Source organism: Doryrhamphus excisus, linkage group LG19, assembly GCF_037039965.1.
Source record: "Doryrhamphus excisus strain RoL-2023G ecotype Guam linkage group LG19, RoL_Dexc_Guam_v1.1, whole genome shotgun sequence".
Classification (NCBI taxonomy): Eukaryota; Metazoa; Chordata; class Actinopteri; order Syngnathiformes; family Syngnathidae; genus Doryrhamphus; species Doryrhamphus excisus.
Genome location: NC_136375.1, coordinates 3850643 through 3867803, shown reverse-complemented (window position 1 = coordinate 3867803; position 17161 = coordinate 3850643). Strand labels below are relative to the sequence as shown.

Sequence of the window (17161 nt, the reverse complement as noted above, 5' to 3'; positions counted from 1 at the left end):
GTGGAATTGAACTCGGGTCTCCTAGCTGTGAGGCCTGCACGCCTACCACTCGCTGTGCAGCCACAATCAAAACATGTTATTGATATTTTTAGCCTTCAGATTCCCACTTTGTGTCTTTTTTCAGTGTCACTTTTTTGCAACATGCGCTTCCTGACATTCCAACATTTGTTTTAACGAGGGGTGTCAAAGTTAACACGTTTATATACAGGTCAGTTATGTCAATAGAACGGAAATTCATGTTCACGCCACCTTTTTTTTTCCCGCCCATGAATGATACGGGAAAAGGCCGAAATGATACTGTGTCAAAGCCCAGGGCAGTGATACTGATAAAATATAGAGTTAAACCATATCCAGTATCAGCCCCCGTAGCTGTCCACTCAGAGCACGCTGCTCTGGTATCGTGCCCGTGAATCAGAGAACAGCGCACGAGTGCTTAGTGCCTAGTGCTTCTCCAGTCACCAAAAAACCCAAACTTGATTAATGGATCTTTAATTGTCAGACATTGATAAGATAAGACTGTTGATAAAACATTATTCTTGAAATATTTTTGCAATTGTTGTGTTTACACTGTTTAGATATAATACATGTAATAAACTGAAAATTTTCTGGAAACAAAATGGTCTTTTGATTAAATAGTACGTTGTAGTGGTAGGTTACCGGGACATAATTCACCCCGGAACTATCGATAGGGGAGGTACAGCGCAAGGGACAGGGGGTTTTCCGCTTCCTGTTGTGATTGAGAGACGGGGCTTTCATGTCTTTCATGCCTTTACGTAGCAAAAAGAGTGCAATCTAATGTTGGCAAGAAAAATGAAGTTTTCTCCCAAATTCGACACTCCGCCTCAGACTCCAGTTCTTTGGCGCTTCAACGTGATAATAAGCTCATGATTAAATAGTGTGTGATAATAAGATCATCACAAGGTTTGTCTGGTATCAGGCCCAGTATCATGCCCCCATGTGCTAGTATCAGCCCTCGACCTTCGGTGATAACCTATAATTGTCATTATACACTAATGAGCCGTCTCCCAGCTGCGAGGTATGGACGTAGTCCTAGTTCTGTAAACTCCCGACTGTTCTTGAGGACTTTATTTGTTGTAAGTTGTGAACATTTATTAACAGCCTGTTTTCATTTCACTTATTTATTGAGTGGTTTTGGAAAACTTTATTTGTAGTGTTAGTCACAATGATTTTTAAGAAGCTGAGACAGGTTTTTGGTTGGACACCCCGCTGACAGTTCCCCGCACTGCCCCCAGGGAGAGCCTGCCCACTATTTGAGAAGCACTGGGCTCCATCATTGAGCCCCTTCTGACAAATCTCCAGATGAGGTCATATAGATGACACTGTGATCTGAGTGAGTGCACAGAGTGTGTGCAAGAAATGCTGGACAGGAATGAAGGCCTGTGGTAACAAGATGAAATACATGTGCACGGGGGACCTGGCTGGGGGTTCCTCAGGGCAGGTAATCTTGACGGCTTGTAAACTTGTCCTACCTACCTGCGCTGGGGGCGTGGCTGCTGGGTGGACAGGCGGCCGAAGAAGTCCTAGTCAGAAAGGGTCTCACTCGTTTCCCACCGGGGTGGTGCATGGCTGGGGTTGGGGGGTGAGGTGGCCTTTGGCCCCCGGCCTTGACCTCCGGGGTGCAGCGTGCAGCCCTCACAGCGAGGAGACCCGAATTCAATCCCGCCCTCGGCCATCTCTTTGTGGAGTTTACATGTTCTCCCCGTGCATGCGTGGGTTTTCTCCGGGTACTCCAGTTTCCTCCCACATTCCAAAAACATGCTAGGTTAATTGGCGACTCCAAATTCAATAGCAAACATCAACTGCTTGTATTGTTTCTTGAATTGGCTCATCGTTGTGCATTGTTTGAGGTTCTTACTCAATCCATTCCATCGTTTGATTCCGCATACTGAAATGCTATGGCTTTTTAATGCTGTCCTAGCAAGTGTTTTGAATTTAGTTCTTCCCTGAGATCATATTGGATGACATTTTTAGGCAATTGGTAATGGTAACAATGTTGGAAATAGTCGTATATTCACAGGAAGTAATGTACTGCCTGTACAGTCTGAGGTTAGATTTTTTTGTCAAGCTATGTAAGAGGGAGCGGAGTGGGCATTGTCGCAGGAGAATAAACTAAAAGCGCTAGGTGGAAAAAGATGCATAGTCCAGTTTTGAGAGGAAAAGAATTGCATTCCTTCTGCTAAAGCGGTGTGGGTTCCTGAATTCTGAAGCTGCTCTTGCAGCTGCTATGTCTTCACCAGCAGGGGAACTTGAGGCGGAGCACAATAGAACGCTTGGCAGAGGTAATTCTTCACTACTGATTGAAAATTCTTCAGAATAATTAATATTTTGTACAGTTTGATCTGCCAGTCCGGGGTGTACCCCGCTTGGGATAGGCTCCAGCACACCACCATAATACGGATAAGCGGCATAGAAAATATATGGCCGGACTGCTTGATCTTAAAAACGTTGTAAGTTGAGTTTTAAAATGCAAAAAGAAGAAATGGGTGTGAGACAAAATGTTTTGAGGATGCAGATTATGAAATGAAGAAATTAAATATGGATTCAGTGTCATTTTCTGTCAGGTATTCCCACTGTAATGATCTCTTGATGGCAAAGGCAAAACAGATTTCTCTCTTTGGACACAGTGAGAATGGCAAGGCCTTTGGCAGACTTGCTTATTCATTCATTCATTTTCTAACGCTTATCCTCACAAGGGTCGCAGGGGTGCTGGAGCCTATCCCAGCTGTCTGCGGGCAAGAGGCGGGGTACACACTGGACTGCTGGCCAGCCAATCACAGGGCACATACAGACAAACAACCATTCACACTCACATTCATACCTATGAACAATTTTGATTTGCCAATTAACCTAGCATGTTTTTGGAGAAAACCCACGCATGAATGGGGAGAACATGCCAACTCCACACAGAGATGGGTGGAATTGAACTCGGGTCTCCAAGCTGTGTGGCTTGCGTGTTAACCACTCGGCCACCTTGCATCCCTTCGCATCAACATTTACATTCATTCATTCATTTTCTACCGCTTTTCCTCACAAGGGTCGCAGGGTTGCTGAAGCCTAACCCAGCTGTCTTCGGGCAAGAGGCGGGGTACACCCTGGACTGGTGGCCAGCCAATCACAGGGCACATATAGACAAACAACCATTCACACTCACATTCATACCTATGGACAATTTGGAGTTGCCAATTAACCTAGCATGTTTTTGGAGAAAACCCACGCATGCACAGGGAGAACATGCCAACTCCACACAGAGATGGGTGGAATTGAACTCGGGTCTCCAAGCTGTGTAGCTTGTGTGTTAACCACTCGACTGCCTTGCATCCCTTTGCATCAACATTTACATTAAAACTGAAATTTGTTCCAGCTCCAATAACTCTTTAGTCGCTGTTACTTGCTAGCAAGGGTGACTAAGCAGAAGCATGAAGTGAGTCTTCAAGCATGAGTCGTGGCGATGAAGTGACTTGACATCCACATACATACACCTTCCAGCACAAAGTAGCGGGGCACCAGGTTTTAATTGACGTTACATAGCAGACAGGTCATCCATTAAATATAAACAAGGCAACATTATTTTCTGGAACAGCTGCAGGGACCTTTTTAAGAGCTCTTCTTCTCCTCAAACATGATGTTGGCTGTTGCTCTTTTAGCTGTGGACACACACAAAGGCACATCAGATGACTGAAACAAACACTGCTTTATTTCTTTTTTTCAATAGGACACATTACATCAAGAATGTTCCCTGATTCATTCATTGGGAACTAGAGTCAGCTCATCGGAAATGTTTACTCATTACAAAGGTGTGAGCAGTACACAAAAAAAGCACTCCGAGAGCGCAGACCTCAGCCGAGCGCCGTAGTTTCCCCAACAACTAACATATACTGTACATACAAATGATAATAAATGTATATAATTTTACCCATTCTTATTTCAAACATTTCCCTTTTCTGTGTGTTCTAAAGAGAGAAAAACAAGTCACATGTGGGAGTTAACAATGCACTTAACTGGACACACCTACTTGGACTAAAAAGCCCTCTAAAAAAAAAAACTCCATTTATGATTTTATATACAGTTACAACTACATTCATGTTCATAGCTACATCAGCTACATTCTTAATCCTCTGACCTATAAATGTAGTCAAAGTGATGCCAAAGTTTCAGATAAGGAGGTCTACGCATTTGGAAACGAGCCCTGAAAGAAGTTTGGGATGGCTCTGAACGCTCGCCTTCACGGCGAGCAGATTCCATCCAGCCAGTGACTTCGTTATAAGGGCGTGCCCGGGTACAAGCCGAGTGCGACCAATCATACCGGAGTGGGCGTGCCCGGAGGCTGTGTGTGGAAGAAAAAAAAATAGGTGCCGATTCTGAATGACCTAGAAAGCTTTCTGTGCGGGTTACCCCGGGATCACACTGAATAAGTTGCAGCTCCAGTGCGGCCACCGGAAGCATTCCGCAAGATGGAAATCTATGTTGTAGGCTCACACTAGCTCCGTGCAGTGCAGCTACGACGGAAAGAGTCAGTTTGGGGTCTAACTTGAAAACTGGAAAAGATGCCCCAGACCAGCTGGACCGGACTGACAAATGCCCATGGAGTAATTCACCATGATATTGACTAGTGTATTAGGGTAGTGATACATGGAACACAAAGCACATGATATCACGACACACATAGAAAAAAAACATAAGAATGTGGGCTAATACTTTACTGATAATTTGGTTGTCTATTCCGAGCGTGTTCTTGTTTCCTAGTCAGTATAGACTGGTGTCCTATCGCAGTTTTTCAGTAGAGGCGTGAGGCGCTGTGTCATTATAACAATGTCACTATCGCTTGGTTTATATACAGGTCAGTTATGTCAATAGAACACTGTTGCCTTGTTTTGTTGTTTTTTATGGCTTTCTAGTCAAAATAGTTATATGCATTGTTTGCGCAAAAAAAGCTTTGTTTTCGCTATATTTCTCTCTTTATGAAACGTATTGAACCGAAACCGTAGCCCAAATACCAAAGTTATGGACCATACCGTGGGTTACCTGTACGGTAGAGTGCATCAAAAAACACAATTATTGAATTTTGATATGTCTGGGTACTAAAAGTGTTCCAATATATGTAGAAACAACACATACTAAATATTTTTCCAATACATGGTTATTTAGGGGTGCCACCATACATCTGTTTTTGTGGAATAAAGTGGTGAACAGTTCAATGGTCGCCATGGAGATTTGAGGTCAGCAAAGACTGCAGCTCAAGAACTCTGAGGTGATCTTTATGTTTTTGTTGGTATTCATACTCCTATTACATATTACTACCAAATTTGTGGTTTTGTCTTTGTAATTTGAATGATTTGTAGTCATATTTATAGGTATTTAGTGCTCATTGCCTCTACTGTACAGTTTGCTAATGACAGTTAGCTAATAGCTGAGCAAGCCCAACATCAACAACAGTAATATAGAGTAGACAGTATTACTGATGCCTCATATTTATTGAGACTACTACTGTAGTCCTACATAATCTGATGTACACTAGTTCCTTTCAGACTAGCAGTCCCATCTTGGTCTTTGGTCTGGGCCCCCTTTGATGACCCTATAGAAAATGATGCTGTATAGAAGTTCATTGTACTCTCAATTTCCAGGTCAACTTTTTGGCAATTGCACATTTTCCGAAATTTTACAAAAATTTATGTGTGAGGTGGTACCCCTAAATCTCAATGGATTTCCTCAAAACTTTGCAAAAGACATTTTTATGTTCATTAGAAAAAAATTGAATGCCAGCCAAATTGATATTATGAATTTAAAATTTCCCATTCAAATTTGATGCACCCAAGTGTACGGTTACACCCCTACCTCTGCGTTGACATTTTTGGCACAACTGTGTTAGTTAGCAAAGAACTACAGAGTCAACTGCTGATGACATCATCGACTGAGCGACGACTCTGACATCCGTTTCCTCTTTCCAGGTATTAGCAAGCTATAAAAATATGTTGACAACACCGTTGCACTCATGCAGTGTATTAATGACACGCTGTAATTGGAAAATGCATGCACACAGATACAAAACTGTGGTGTACATTTTAGATGCTAATTGGGGCATACGCTAACAGAGGTTCCGTTGTATGTTTTTTGTTTACTTTATTTTATTGATATTTATATAATAATAATTATTGTTATTAAATTATATGATAACTATTTATTTAAACATATTTTTTATTATAAATAAATAATAAAATAAAATAATGGTGAGTGTACAGTGATGGAGACTAACCACCCTCAATAGAAACCAATAATCTTGGCTATGTGGCCGCTCTGCTCCCAAACCCTGCAACTCATTACCATCCGACATCTGAAATATTGACTCACTCCCCATGTTTACATCCAGACTCAAAACTGTCCAAGATTTACTATGCCAACACATTATGTTGTTTTAATCTTTTGTGGTTTTATCTGCATCAATGAGCTTTTTAGAAAGGAGCTTATAAATTAAATGTAATATGTACTCACCCTCATCTTTAAACTTGTCAGCAGCTTCTGATGCCTTGTCCTTTATGTTCTTGACCGCATCGTCAATCTTGGCTTCATTCTTGAGGAAAAAGGGGCGGATGATGCGATTGTAAATCTGGACCGAGCCGTTGGAAGGAGTTGGAGCCATGCACCAAACCAAGAAGGCACACTGGGAAAGACCACAAGCGTCTTCAGTGAACAAGAAGCAACACGGCACTTACATTTCTACTAGCGTCCACAAAGAACCGACAACTTCATAGGCAACTGGAACATTTCAAACAATATTCGCATTTCGAAACGGCGACCTGACTGAAAAACTTTAAAAAAATCATCACTAACAGCAGGCTAACGGCTAGCGTCTTAATCCAGCCCACCGAGCATTTCCAAATGAGCCATCAACACACACGACGGACAAAGTAACCTACCTACCGCACCATGTAGGCATACAAACAAATATCTACACACAATACCCATGCAAAAAAACATCCATATATTCTTGTGGCAAAGCATGCTGAGTAATTTGTGCTCCTCTTTGCCATGTTTTCTGCATTTTTACTCGATATGTTGATTAGGTCATCTGAGAAGTAAACACAGACGATGAACATACTCTTGATATCCAATGTTTTAATGTTCATAGTTGCAGCTGGACTACTCAGCATGCCTAGCGGGCATTTGGACATAACAGTGACCTGTTACCTGTTTAGCACTCAGTTGGTGTTTTATGTGATGTGTTTTCATTTTGTTGCACCATGACCAAGTATGTTGTTGTTTGATGACACTTATATGTACAGTAGCTGGCATACAGTAGCTGCTATGCCAAATTTTGAAAAGGGGACCTATTATACTCATTTTCGGTCCTTTGTATTGAGTTGTGAACTCCTATGGAGCAGCTACACACAATAACCCATACAGAAAACTTTTTCGATCTTCCAGAATCCACACCTATTCCAGCTGTATTTCCTTGGATTTCCTTGGAATCCACCCACAGCCTGCCTGCGGGCACGCCCAGGCCGCTGTGATTGGTCCCACTTAGGTTGTACAGCTAACAGCTTGTACCGCTTGCATGCTAGTGCGGCTGTGTGTGTGTGCGGCTCATGCTGTATGAGTGTGTTTACCCCGTGTTGTGTTTTAATGTAATCGAGCATTTTACGTTGCCCGTTGACGTCATGCGAATTGTGAGCGAGATAAGAACGAAACACACGTTTACTCAATGGTCATTCTCAACACACACAACACATTTCTGGCCTTCAAAATAAGAGTGTTGTTTGCCACATCCTGTCTAATTGTGTAAACAAAACAAACAAAAGTGTCATAATAAAAATATCTTAGATCAATAACACAATTGGAATTGAATTGGTGACTACGTCTTCCTTAATGTCTTCAAGTATTTGTTGATTTTGTAGTAATCTGTGCAGAGGCTGGCATCCCATGAGAAAAGTTAGCAAAGGTACATCCTTTTCTCAGGTACTGGCCAAAATTGGGCAATCACATATTCCATCATTAGCCACATTTACATGAGGAGTTATTCTCTATCCGGATGGAATCTTTCCGAATTACCTTTCCGAAAACCCTGGTATACATGGAAAGAAATATTCCTATCTCTTGTCTACATGCGCCGCTATAATTAAACAGAATAGTCAATGGGGCATGCCCAGTAAAGCGTAAACATCAACATCACGTGCTACCAACTTCCCAGAGTTTTTCTTTCACTTGTTGGAATAACTCTGTATTGCCAGTTTTTTGTTGGTCCAGTCTTGAAATTTTGTTTGCATTAAAAACAAATTTTTTCGCAGCAGTCCAGTGCAGATTGCTAGCCTCCATTTTTAAAAGTGAAGAACATCTGGAGCTGCGTGTTACGTCATATCTGAGCATGCGCTGAAAGAACGCACTCGGGATAAATTTAAACAGGAAAAGATCGAATTCAATCATGCTAACACCACGAAGAAGAACGCACCCGGACAACTTTCCGTTTGAGCAGGTAAAAGATACCTCAATCGGATTATATGGTCATTTGGATTGGCACTTTTCTTTCGGAATGAGGTGTATACAAAGGTTACACTCTTTCTGTTTGAGCAAATAAACCGAATGCAACTGGAATATTTGGGTCCATGCATATGTGGCTAATGAATGTAAGGATTTGTGTATTTAATTAACGGACATTGTATGTACTGTCACAAAAGTATCCCCCCTCTCACATCAACAACTATGACAAACTTTGACACAATTGGATCTTGCAACAGGACAGTGATCCAAAAACACATAACTGGGTTTGGAATGGATAAAGACCAACATTAAAGTTCTCTTATGTCCTTCCCAAAGCCCTGACCTCAACCCCAATAGAATACCAGTGTAACATGTTTCTGTGCCAGGAAATCAAACTACCGATTGTACCAAAAAGAATGGTGAACTATCCAGACAGACTTTTGTTGATGACAGAGAAAGCAGAGACATTAACCTTGCTAAGGGATGTGGGTCTATGGATCTATTTGATCTATTGACATTTGTGAATGACATAATATTCAAAATAAATTCAAACTGGTGCACCCAGTCAATCAACAATCATTCCAACTCCACCCAGATTACCTTTCCAATGTAGTAAAATGGGAACCAGGAGAGAAAGATGTCTGCAAAGAACTCTGCGACACTGAAGAGTCCGTACACCACCCAGTAGGTCAACCATTTGGTATCATCGTCTTTGGTGGCACTTTCAATAGCCTTGATGCTGCAAGGAGGAAATACAATTAATTCATTAAATAAATTAAATAAATATCACATGGATCATATGGATTCTCTTCCACCCAATAATATCAGTTTCAAATTCTTCTACATAAAGACGGCGAGCTCATGAGCTCCCTTGGGTGCCGGTCCACCATGACAGCTTATGCATTATGGGAAAAACATTTACATTTCAGATACTCCAACAACAAGGAATTTTCCCAATGCTAATTATGAGTTATTATGCCTATTATTATTGTCTACTATATTAGGTAATACAGATTCATGTAACTATAGGGGTGTTATTCCATGTTTACAGGGCTCTAATAATGTTAAAACAAGGTTTTTAGAAGGTCATGCAGGGTTTTCTACGCTGTAACTACAAAAATATGCAATATTTATATATTAAATCCTACTGCTCAGAAATTCACTTATTATTAATTAAATTACAAAAATTAAATAAAACAAGTTAAAGTTAAATTTTAAATTACTAAATGAATGAATGAATAAATAAATATTATTTTGAAAGGCAGAAGGTGAACAAATGTTACAGTAACAGTAACAGTAACAATGTAACAGTTACTGACTGTAGATGGAGGGCTACGATTTAATAAGCTTTGCTTTTCCCTACTCCTTTTGGACATGTGGAACTGTGAACTGATTATGTGATGCACTCAATTGTAATCTGATGCATGTTCAAATGAAATAAAACCATTACCATTACCAAAATTTATAGTTATGCAACCCACTACCAAAAATACAGTATTTTTCGGACTATAAGTCGCACTATTTTTCATACACTGGACACCTTTTCTGTTGTGTAGTGTAGCTGAATAACCATTGTGTTAGCATATCTTACACCTATTCAGCCTGTTCTCTATTCTTTTATTGTTAGAACTTGCCTTCCAAGAGGACGCAATGTCTGTTTTGGTCAAGTAAAATTGTAAAATAAATTACCCGCAAAAAATGTGACTTATACTCCAGAGCAAATTATGTATGTTTTTTTCTACCTAATGATGCATTTTTGGCCTTGTGCGACTTATACTCCGAAAATATGGTGTGTAGATTGCCTTCCTGGTGGAAACACGGCATTCAATTGCAATTCCTTTCTCATTTCAAAATTGCATTTTTCAGAAAGTTGTGTTTACTGTTGGAATATAGACTGTCAAACTTGCAAGTTTGTACATAAAATCTGTTGTTTATGGTGAAGAGAAAAAGTGAAGTACGAATGTAATAGGTATTAATAGGTTCCAGACCCAATCGTAATAGAAAAGAAAGTTAGTTAGAGCTAGAAAAACAGTTTGCCACCTTCAAAATAAAGTTTTAACATTCTTAGAGCCCTCTTGACATGATGGAATGCCTCTCAGACACACTACGCCATTTAAGATGTACATAAAACTTGTGCTTGTGTGTATTGCAATAAAGTGTGACGTTGGGGGTTCAGAGCTGAGTTTTAGGTTGGATTACAGTTGCAAGTCTTTATGATTACTCTGATTATTAATAGTATGATTGTAATGTTATTATTGTTGTGCAAATTGAAACCTGCAATACACGTAAAATACGCATCCTGGTTACCAATAGGCCTTACACATCCATGAAGCAGCATGATTTAATAGATTTTTTTAAAACCGTGAGAGTGAAGCCGTGAGTGTCGAGGGACGACTGTACACACGCATGCTCTTAACAGAGTTCAGCCATTTTCAGTATTTATGAGTAAATCAAGTCAATCAAATCCAAACCCTTCTCTTGGACTGCACTCGGCACCAGTAACAACCTTCCTTTGGGCCGTGGCTTGTCCCGTCTTTGTTTTGGGGTCTACCACATTACTTGTTTTGGGTACCTTTCATGCGTGAAACAGTAGAAATTGACGGTATGTGTTTGTCATGGATACTGAGGTAGCTGAGGACAGATAACTTGCTAGGTGGGGGCTATGTAGTGTCGCAGAGAGCATTTCCTGCTTCACAGAATACTTTGCTAGACGGCTTTGTAAATTTTACATGTTTAGTATGAAGTTGGCTGTGTCGTGCTTCTCACTTTGATCTTTTTTGTCTGCACAGTGGCCATGGTTAGCTTTCTTTGTAAGGTCTGTTGTGTTCAAACCTCATTGCAAATTCCGTCCTGATTGCTGCCTGCTCAAATAAAGAGCAACTTTCTTTCAAGCAGAAGAAACGCCTCTTAATGTCTCTTTGAGATCTCAATGTCTTCTGATTTCAACCTCTCAAGTGTAACTAATTCAAAATGTCCCGAGTCATCCATGAAAGCAGACCTATTTTCTTTTTGTTTTGGGCATTTTTAGGCGCCTCTGTTTTCGATATGTTGAGGACCAAACCACTACTACTAATTGAGTTTGGTTCATATTGATTTGGTCCGTCTAGGTCAGTGGTTCTTAACTATTTTCTGTCATGCCCCCCCAGGGGACAGAGATGTTTTCACGCTCCCCTGATTTGAAATACTATTGAGAAACGTATAATATCTTTTTATTCATCTGTGCTGTTCAGACTGAAGTCCAAATTGAAACGCAACATAATGGACTTAGAGTACGACTCCTGGAATTCTCAGAAAGTCAAAACAGTTGAAAGACTGTTGGATTTCAGGCATGGGTTGCAAGAGAAAGAAAGAACTGAAAGAAAGTGCTGAAAGAATGCATCCGGGATGAATTTAAAATGTAGGAAAAGATGAAATTCAATCTTGCTAATATTTTACAATTAAACTTGGGACATGTTTTATATATATATATATATTCTTTTTATGAATAAAGTATAGAAGGGTTTAGGTTCTGTTCCACAGATGGCAAAACCGAATGCAATTGGAATGTTTGGGTCCATGTATACGTGGCTAGTATCGATAATTTACTGTATCAATATGGGTTGATATCGGTATCTGATTTTTTCCCGATCATGAAAACCGATATAAAAAATGCTGTATACAACACATGTGTTCATTCCACCACAGGAGATATGTCATGTTGCACATATCAGTATCACAGGTCATGCTCAACCCGCCCCACATAGCTGGCCAAACACATGCCTGCAACAGAAGAACCAACTGACATAGCATACACACCTATTCCAACGAAGACACAAGCGTACAAATACATATATTTAATTGTGTTGTATTCAGATATCTTTTTATCGCTTGCAATAATCACTGTTTTTCATATGTACATGCTGGCGTTCGTGGTTTCTCTCGTGTGTATAGATTCTATACACACGAGAGAAACCACGAACGCTGTTGCAGGCATGTGTTTGGCCAGCTATGTGGGGCAGGTTGAGCATGACCTGTGAACCAGGAAGTGCGGGAATCGGTGTGTGTGCTGTGCTCTGGTGGTGGAAGTGTGAAAACTAAAGTTGACTGGAAGCAGCCGTTTGTTCTTTTTTGGTATTGAAATCCTTAAGCAAAGATTGATTTAAGCTGCTCGACATTGTCCTATACGATAGAACCAGGAAGTCGAGTGCATTATTGCCCACTTTTAATGCAGTTCGGCGCAGGATCGGATATCGATATCGATATAACGAGACTTTACTGTATTCCTTTCCATGTATACCAGTATTTTTGGAAAAGTCATTCGGAAAGATTCCATTCAGAATGAGGAAAAGCTCCTCATGTAAACGTGGCTAGTGATTACAAATTGTTTATTAAGAAAATTGCAAACATGATGGAGGCATGCTCCCTTTATCTGTCCCCTGAGGCATGGTTGTTTAACCAAGTGGCGTTACCATTAGACTCCCAAGTCCGCCCAAGCTTGAGATGGCACAATGACTGACAAGGAACACACAACCAGCGACATCAAGAGAAAAATACCACCGGGACCAATGTATCGTCCGTGTTTATAAGTGATTCTGGGCGGAGAGGGTTGGGTCTTTCTCTTGTTTGAGTAGCAGTCTAATGTTTGCTCTGTTCGTGTTTGCTGCTAATAACGAGCTTCAACTTCTGCGGCATAACAGCAATGGCTAGAAATAATTGAAGATATACATTGTGTAATCCTGAAAATTTGATAACATAGTAAAATATATACACTGGAATAGGAATGGATCAAATACATCATGAAGGTCTCAAAATGATTGATATTCATGGCCATGATGAGCGAATGTAAACTTGTGACCACACCTGAATGTATTTGACTACAGCTACACTGTAGACACTATATACATGTCAGTGACGTCACGTTTAGAACAGAAGCTATGTGTGTGTGTGCGTCTGAAATGGTCCCGTCCACTTACGATATGTAGGCTGGGTAAAGGAAACCGATGAGGTTACACAGCAGGGAGGCTCCATAACCAACCACCAAGTACACCGCGATGATGGCGACGACAGCTGGAACGAACGCCAGCACATCATCATGTTAAAACTGAATGGCTTTATTTTGGGAACGTGTCGAACATACCATTTCATGTACTAATAGTCTTTTTATTCGCCCCTTTGTCTGCCAGTACTCACCCACAGCTATATACGCCCTGTTGACTCCCGTCTTTGCTTCGATCTTGGCAAGGACATCCGTCAGGAGGTTCTTTTCGTGAAGAAACGTTTCAAATCTTTCCTTAATAGCCTGTGCCATGTTTGCTCTTCCCACTCGTAGACACCGATGAATTAGGAAGTTCTGCGTGAGAAACTGCGACACTCCTGCAACACAACACTCCGTTACTCCGCCAGCGTCAAGTCTCCAAGAGTGAACACATTAACTTCCGGTTATTGTCTTCATAATAAAATAAACATTCTTCTATTGAACTAATTGGACAACTGGGTCGAATAAAATGTTTATACAACAACGTCGCTTATTTTGTCTGTACAAACAGATCGAGGTAATAACCAGCTGTAATACTTAAATCTGGTTACTTAACCAGGCTGCCTGTCAGCTTAGTTTGAAATTGGCCGAAACAACTAAAGCATACATTTGTTTAAAACCCTGCTAACTTGACGTAACGCATGCGGACGAGTTTAGTGGAATATTTCCCGAGTTCTGCTTTCAGGTGTTTCATTGTCGTCTTATGTCATTCATTCTCCCATTTTCAAGGTTCAGGATGACAGCTAACTGCACCCTCTATCTTGGACTGCCACAGGATACATATAAACAAACAATCATTCACAGTCACACCGTCACTTGGTGTGACGTGAATTCACACTGACAGTGCGGAAGTAACGCTAGTTAACCGCTGCTACACACCACATACACGCTACCTATTCTCTCCTCCGCCTGCAGAAGACACACATTATTTAATCACCATAAGGCTTAATTTTACACTACATTTTAATTGTAAGGTTGAATAAGGGCACACAGAGGTTCCCCAATGTTTGAATAATGCCCCCTGCGAGTCTATGTTCAGGGTAATACTTCCTGTGGCACTGCACCATCTTTGCTCTGATGACATTGCAATTATACAGTACACGAGATTCTGTATTATAGAGGTGAGCAATACTGCAAATTTTGTTATATGTCCGATACCAAGCACCAATACCAATACCTCTGACTTGATATTGTTGTCATTTTGCCCTTATATATATATATATATATATATACACACACACATATATATACACACACACACACACACATGTATATATATATACATATATGTATGTATATATGTATATATATACATATATGTGTGTGTGTGTGTGTATGTATGTATATATGCATATGCATATGCATATGTATGTATATATGCGGCTGTATGAACAACACAAAAGACAGATATTTGTGAAAATAAACAGATAAACATGTAAATCTCATCACATTGGTGGCCTTTTCTGTTTAAACAAGATCAGAAGGCTAACCTACATTTGTCACTTCAATTCTGGTAATTGTGAAATTGTTTTTGTTTATTCCCAACAGTACATTATCTTCATTTTATAGCACCTTGTGACTGCAGTTTTTCCAGTATGCTTATGCGCATATTAGATTTCTTTGTCCAATGATTTTTGGGCGGGCTGCACGGTGAACGAGTGGTTAGGACTCAGGCCACACAGCTCAGAGACCCAAGTTTGATTCCACCCTTGGCCATCTCTGTGTGGAACATGTTCTCCACATGTTCTCCTCCCACATTCCAAAAACATGCTAGGTTAATTGGTGACTCCAAATTGTCCATAGGTATGAATGTGAGTGTGAATGGTTGTTTGTCTATATGTGCCCTGTGATTGGCTGGCCACCAGTCCAAGGTGTACCCTGCCTTTCGCCCGAAGACAGCTGACAGATAGACTCCAGCACCCTCTGCAACCTTTGTGAGGATAAGAGGTAGAAAACGAATTAATGAAGGAAGTATGTGTATTTGTAATTAGAGTCCTGCTCGAAGTACTGCAGATGCTGGAGTCACGAAGATGTATGGTCCAACCAACCCCATGTTTTTTACCCGGGCTCAAACCAGGTTTACAGATTGAGAGTCCAGACCACTGGCCATTGAGCTAAATACATCAACTGGCAACTTGATGTCCAGCACAAATCTTAAGGTATCAGAGAATGAGGTTTACCAACGTACTTTGGCAAGGCTGAGCCAGCTGTTATCTGTTACTGTTGGAAATGAAGGTGTAAAGGACAAGGTGTGTCTTTTGGACTGGTAGACCTGCTGCAACATGTGTTCAATATGAGTCTACATCCTGGGGGAGTGCCCGGTTCCAGTTCCAAAAAAGAACTGGCCCAACAAGCTGAATGACTTCCAACTGATGAAGGCACTGGAGCCCCAAGTAGAATAGGGCCAGATCTCGCTACAGTTTGTATAATGGACAACCATAGATCCTGTTTCTGGACTTCTAAAGTGCTTTCACCACCATACAGGCCCTGAAGCGCCAAGACAAACTGCCACAGATGCTAGTGAACTCTAGTGTCCTGGTGGTTCTTGGTGTCCATCTACCTCACAGACAAACAGTTGGATGTTTGACCGTCTGACACAGTAGTCATCAGAACAGCTCCTCAAGGCGCTGTGCTGGACCCACACCTATTCACCCGGTACATCTCGGACAGCTCTGACCTGTGTCACATTCAGAACTTTGTAGATGATATCATCACAAGGTGCATCAGTGTCCTGTGAAAGATGGACCCATTCCAATCACCTGCAGCCCAACACTCAAATGAACTGGTCATAGACTTTGGGAAGTCTGGAGTATGCAACTAGTGTGATGGAGGGAAGCAAGGTAGAGATGGTCAGCACCTGAAAAACCTTGGTCTGCAGAAGTTCTACCAGTTTGTCATTGCCAGTGTGATCTTCTATGCTGTGGTCTGCTGAGGAGGCAGCATTCACCAGAGGAAGTCCTTTAGGCTGGGCAGACTAATAAAGCGGCTTTGAGTAAAGATCCTTGTTCCAGTGTAAAATTCCTTGTTAAAGGGGAAAAGTCCTGGTTCCAGGATAAAGTTCCTGGATAAAGTTCCTTGTTCCAGGGTAAGGTTTCTGGATCCTGGACAATGTTCCTGGTTTCAGATATAAAGTTCCTGGTTCTTGCAGTGGAACAACGGCCTGTTTGAAGCTGCACTCCCTAGTGACGCTTGCAGATCGCTAGATCTCTTCTCTAGAATGAGAATATCTCTGGACAAACTGCTGGCCACCATAGATGACGTTAGCTACCGTCTGCATACCATCACCAGCTGTGCTCCTTTGCTGGAGCAAAGCCAACTGACTTGAAAAACCCCGTGTATCCTTTGTCATCCAATTATCTGATTCCTAACTTGGAGGGGGGAGGCAGGAGCTAGTGAGAAGTGGATCACTGAAAACTGAAAAATGAAACCTCCTCTAATCCTTCTTCAGCCCAGTGTATATTACGTAGGGTTGGGCATCCCCTGTGGAGAAAGCCTGTCGCCTGTCGAGGGAATTGGTTGCCCTCAGCCTGCCTGTTGTTGTTGTCTCCCATGTCTCCTTTTCTGTCCTTCCGAATCGCCTCCTGCTTTTGTCCGCACGTGCCAATATGCACCCTGCCAAAACATCATTCATTCATTCATTTTCTACCGCTTATCCTC

General features: G+C 41.2%; 1 protein-coding gene across 1 annotated transcript; it reads right to left on the bottom strand.

The window, feature by feature from the left end:
* Positions 1 to 3514: 3514 nt before the first annotated feature.
* On the bottom strand, positions 3515 to 13888 carry reep5 (receptor accessory protein 5). Its single transcript, XM_058057282.2, has 5 exons — positions 13660 to 13888; positions 13443 to 13536; positions 9091 to 9229; positions 6508 to 6676; positions 3515 to 3665 (listed from the first exon to the last, which is right to left on the bottom strand). Exons 1-5 carry the CDS (start codon positions 13775 to 13777, stop codon positions 3616 to 3618), a joined length of 570 nt encoding a protein of 189 aa, XP_057913265.2. The 5' UTR covers positions 13778 to 13888; the 3' UTR covers positions 3515 to 3615.
* Positions 13889 to 17161: the final 3273 nt, after the last annotated feature.

What these genes read in the sequence shown, in the direction of transcription:
- reep5 (XM_058057282.2), bottom strand. Translation starts at nt 13,777, where the DNA reads ATGGCACAGGCTATTAAGGAAAGATTTGAAACGTTTCTTCACGAAAAG. An exon ending in CAGGGCGTATATAGCTGTGG is followed by an intron (nt 13,537 to 13,659) that starts GTGAGTACTGGC and finishes CGTTCGTTCCAG; the next exon opens with CTGTCGTCGCCATCATCGCG. An exon ending in CTTTACCCAGCCTACATATC is followed by an intron (nt 9,230 to 13,442) that starts GTAAGTGGACGG and finishes TCCTCCTTGCAG; the next exon opens with CATCAAGGCTATTGAAAGTG.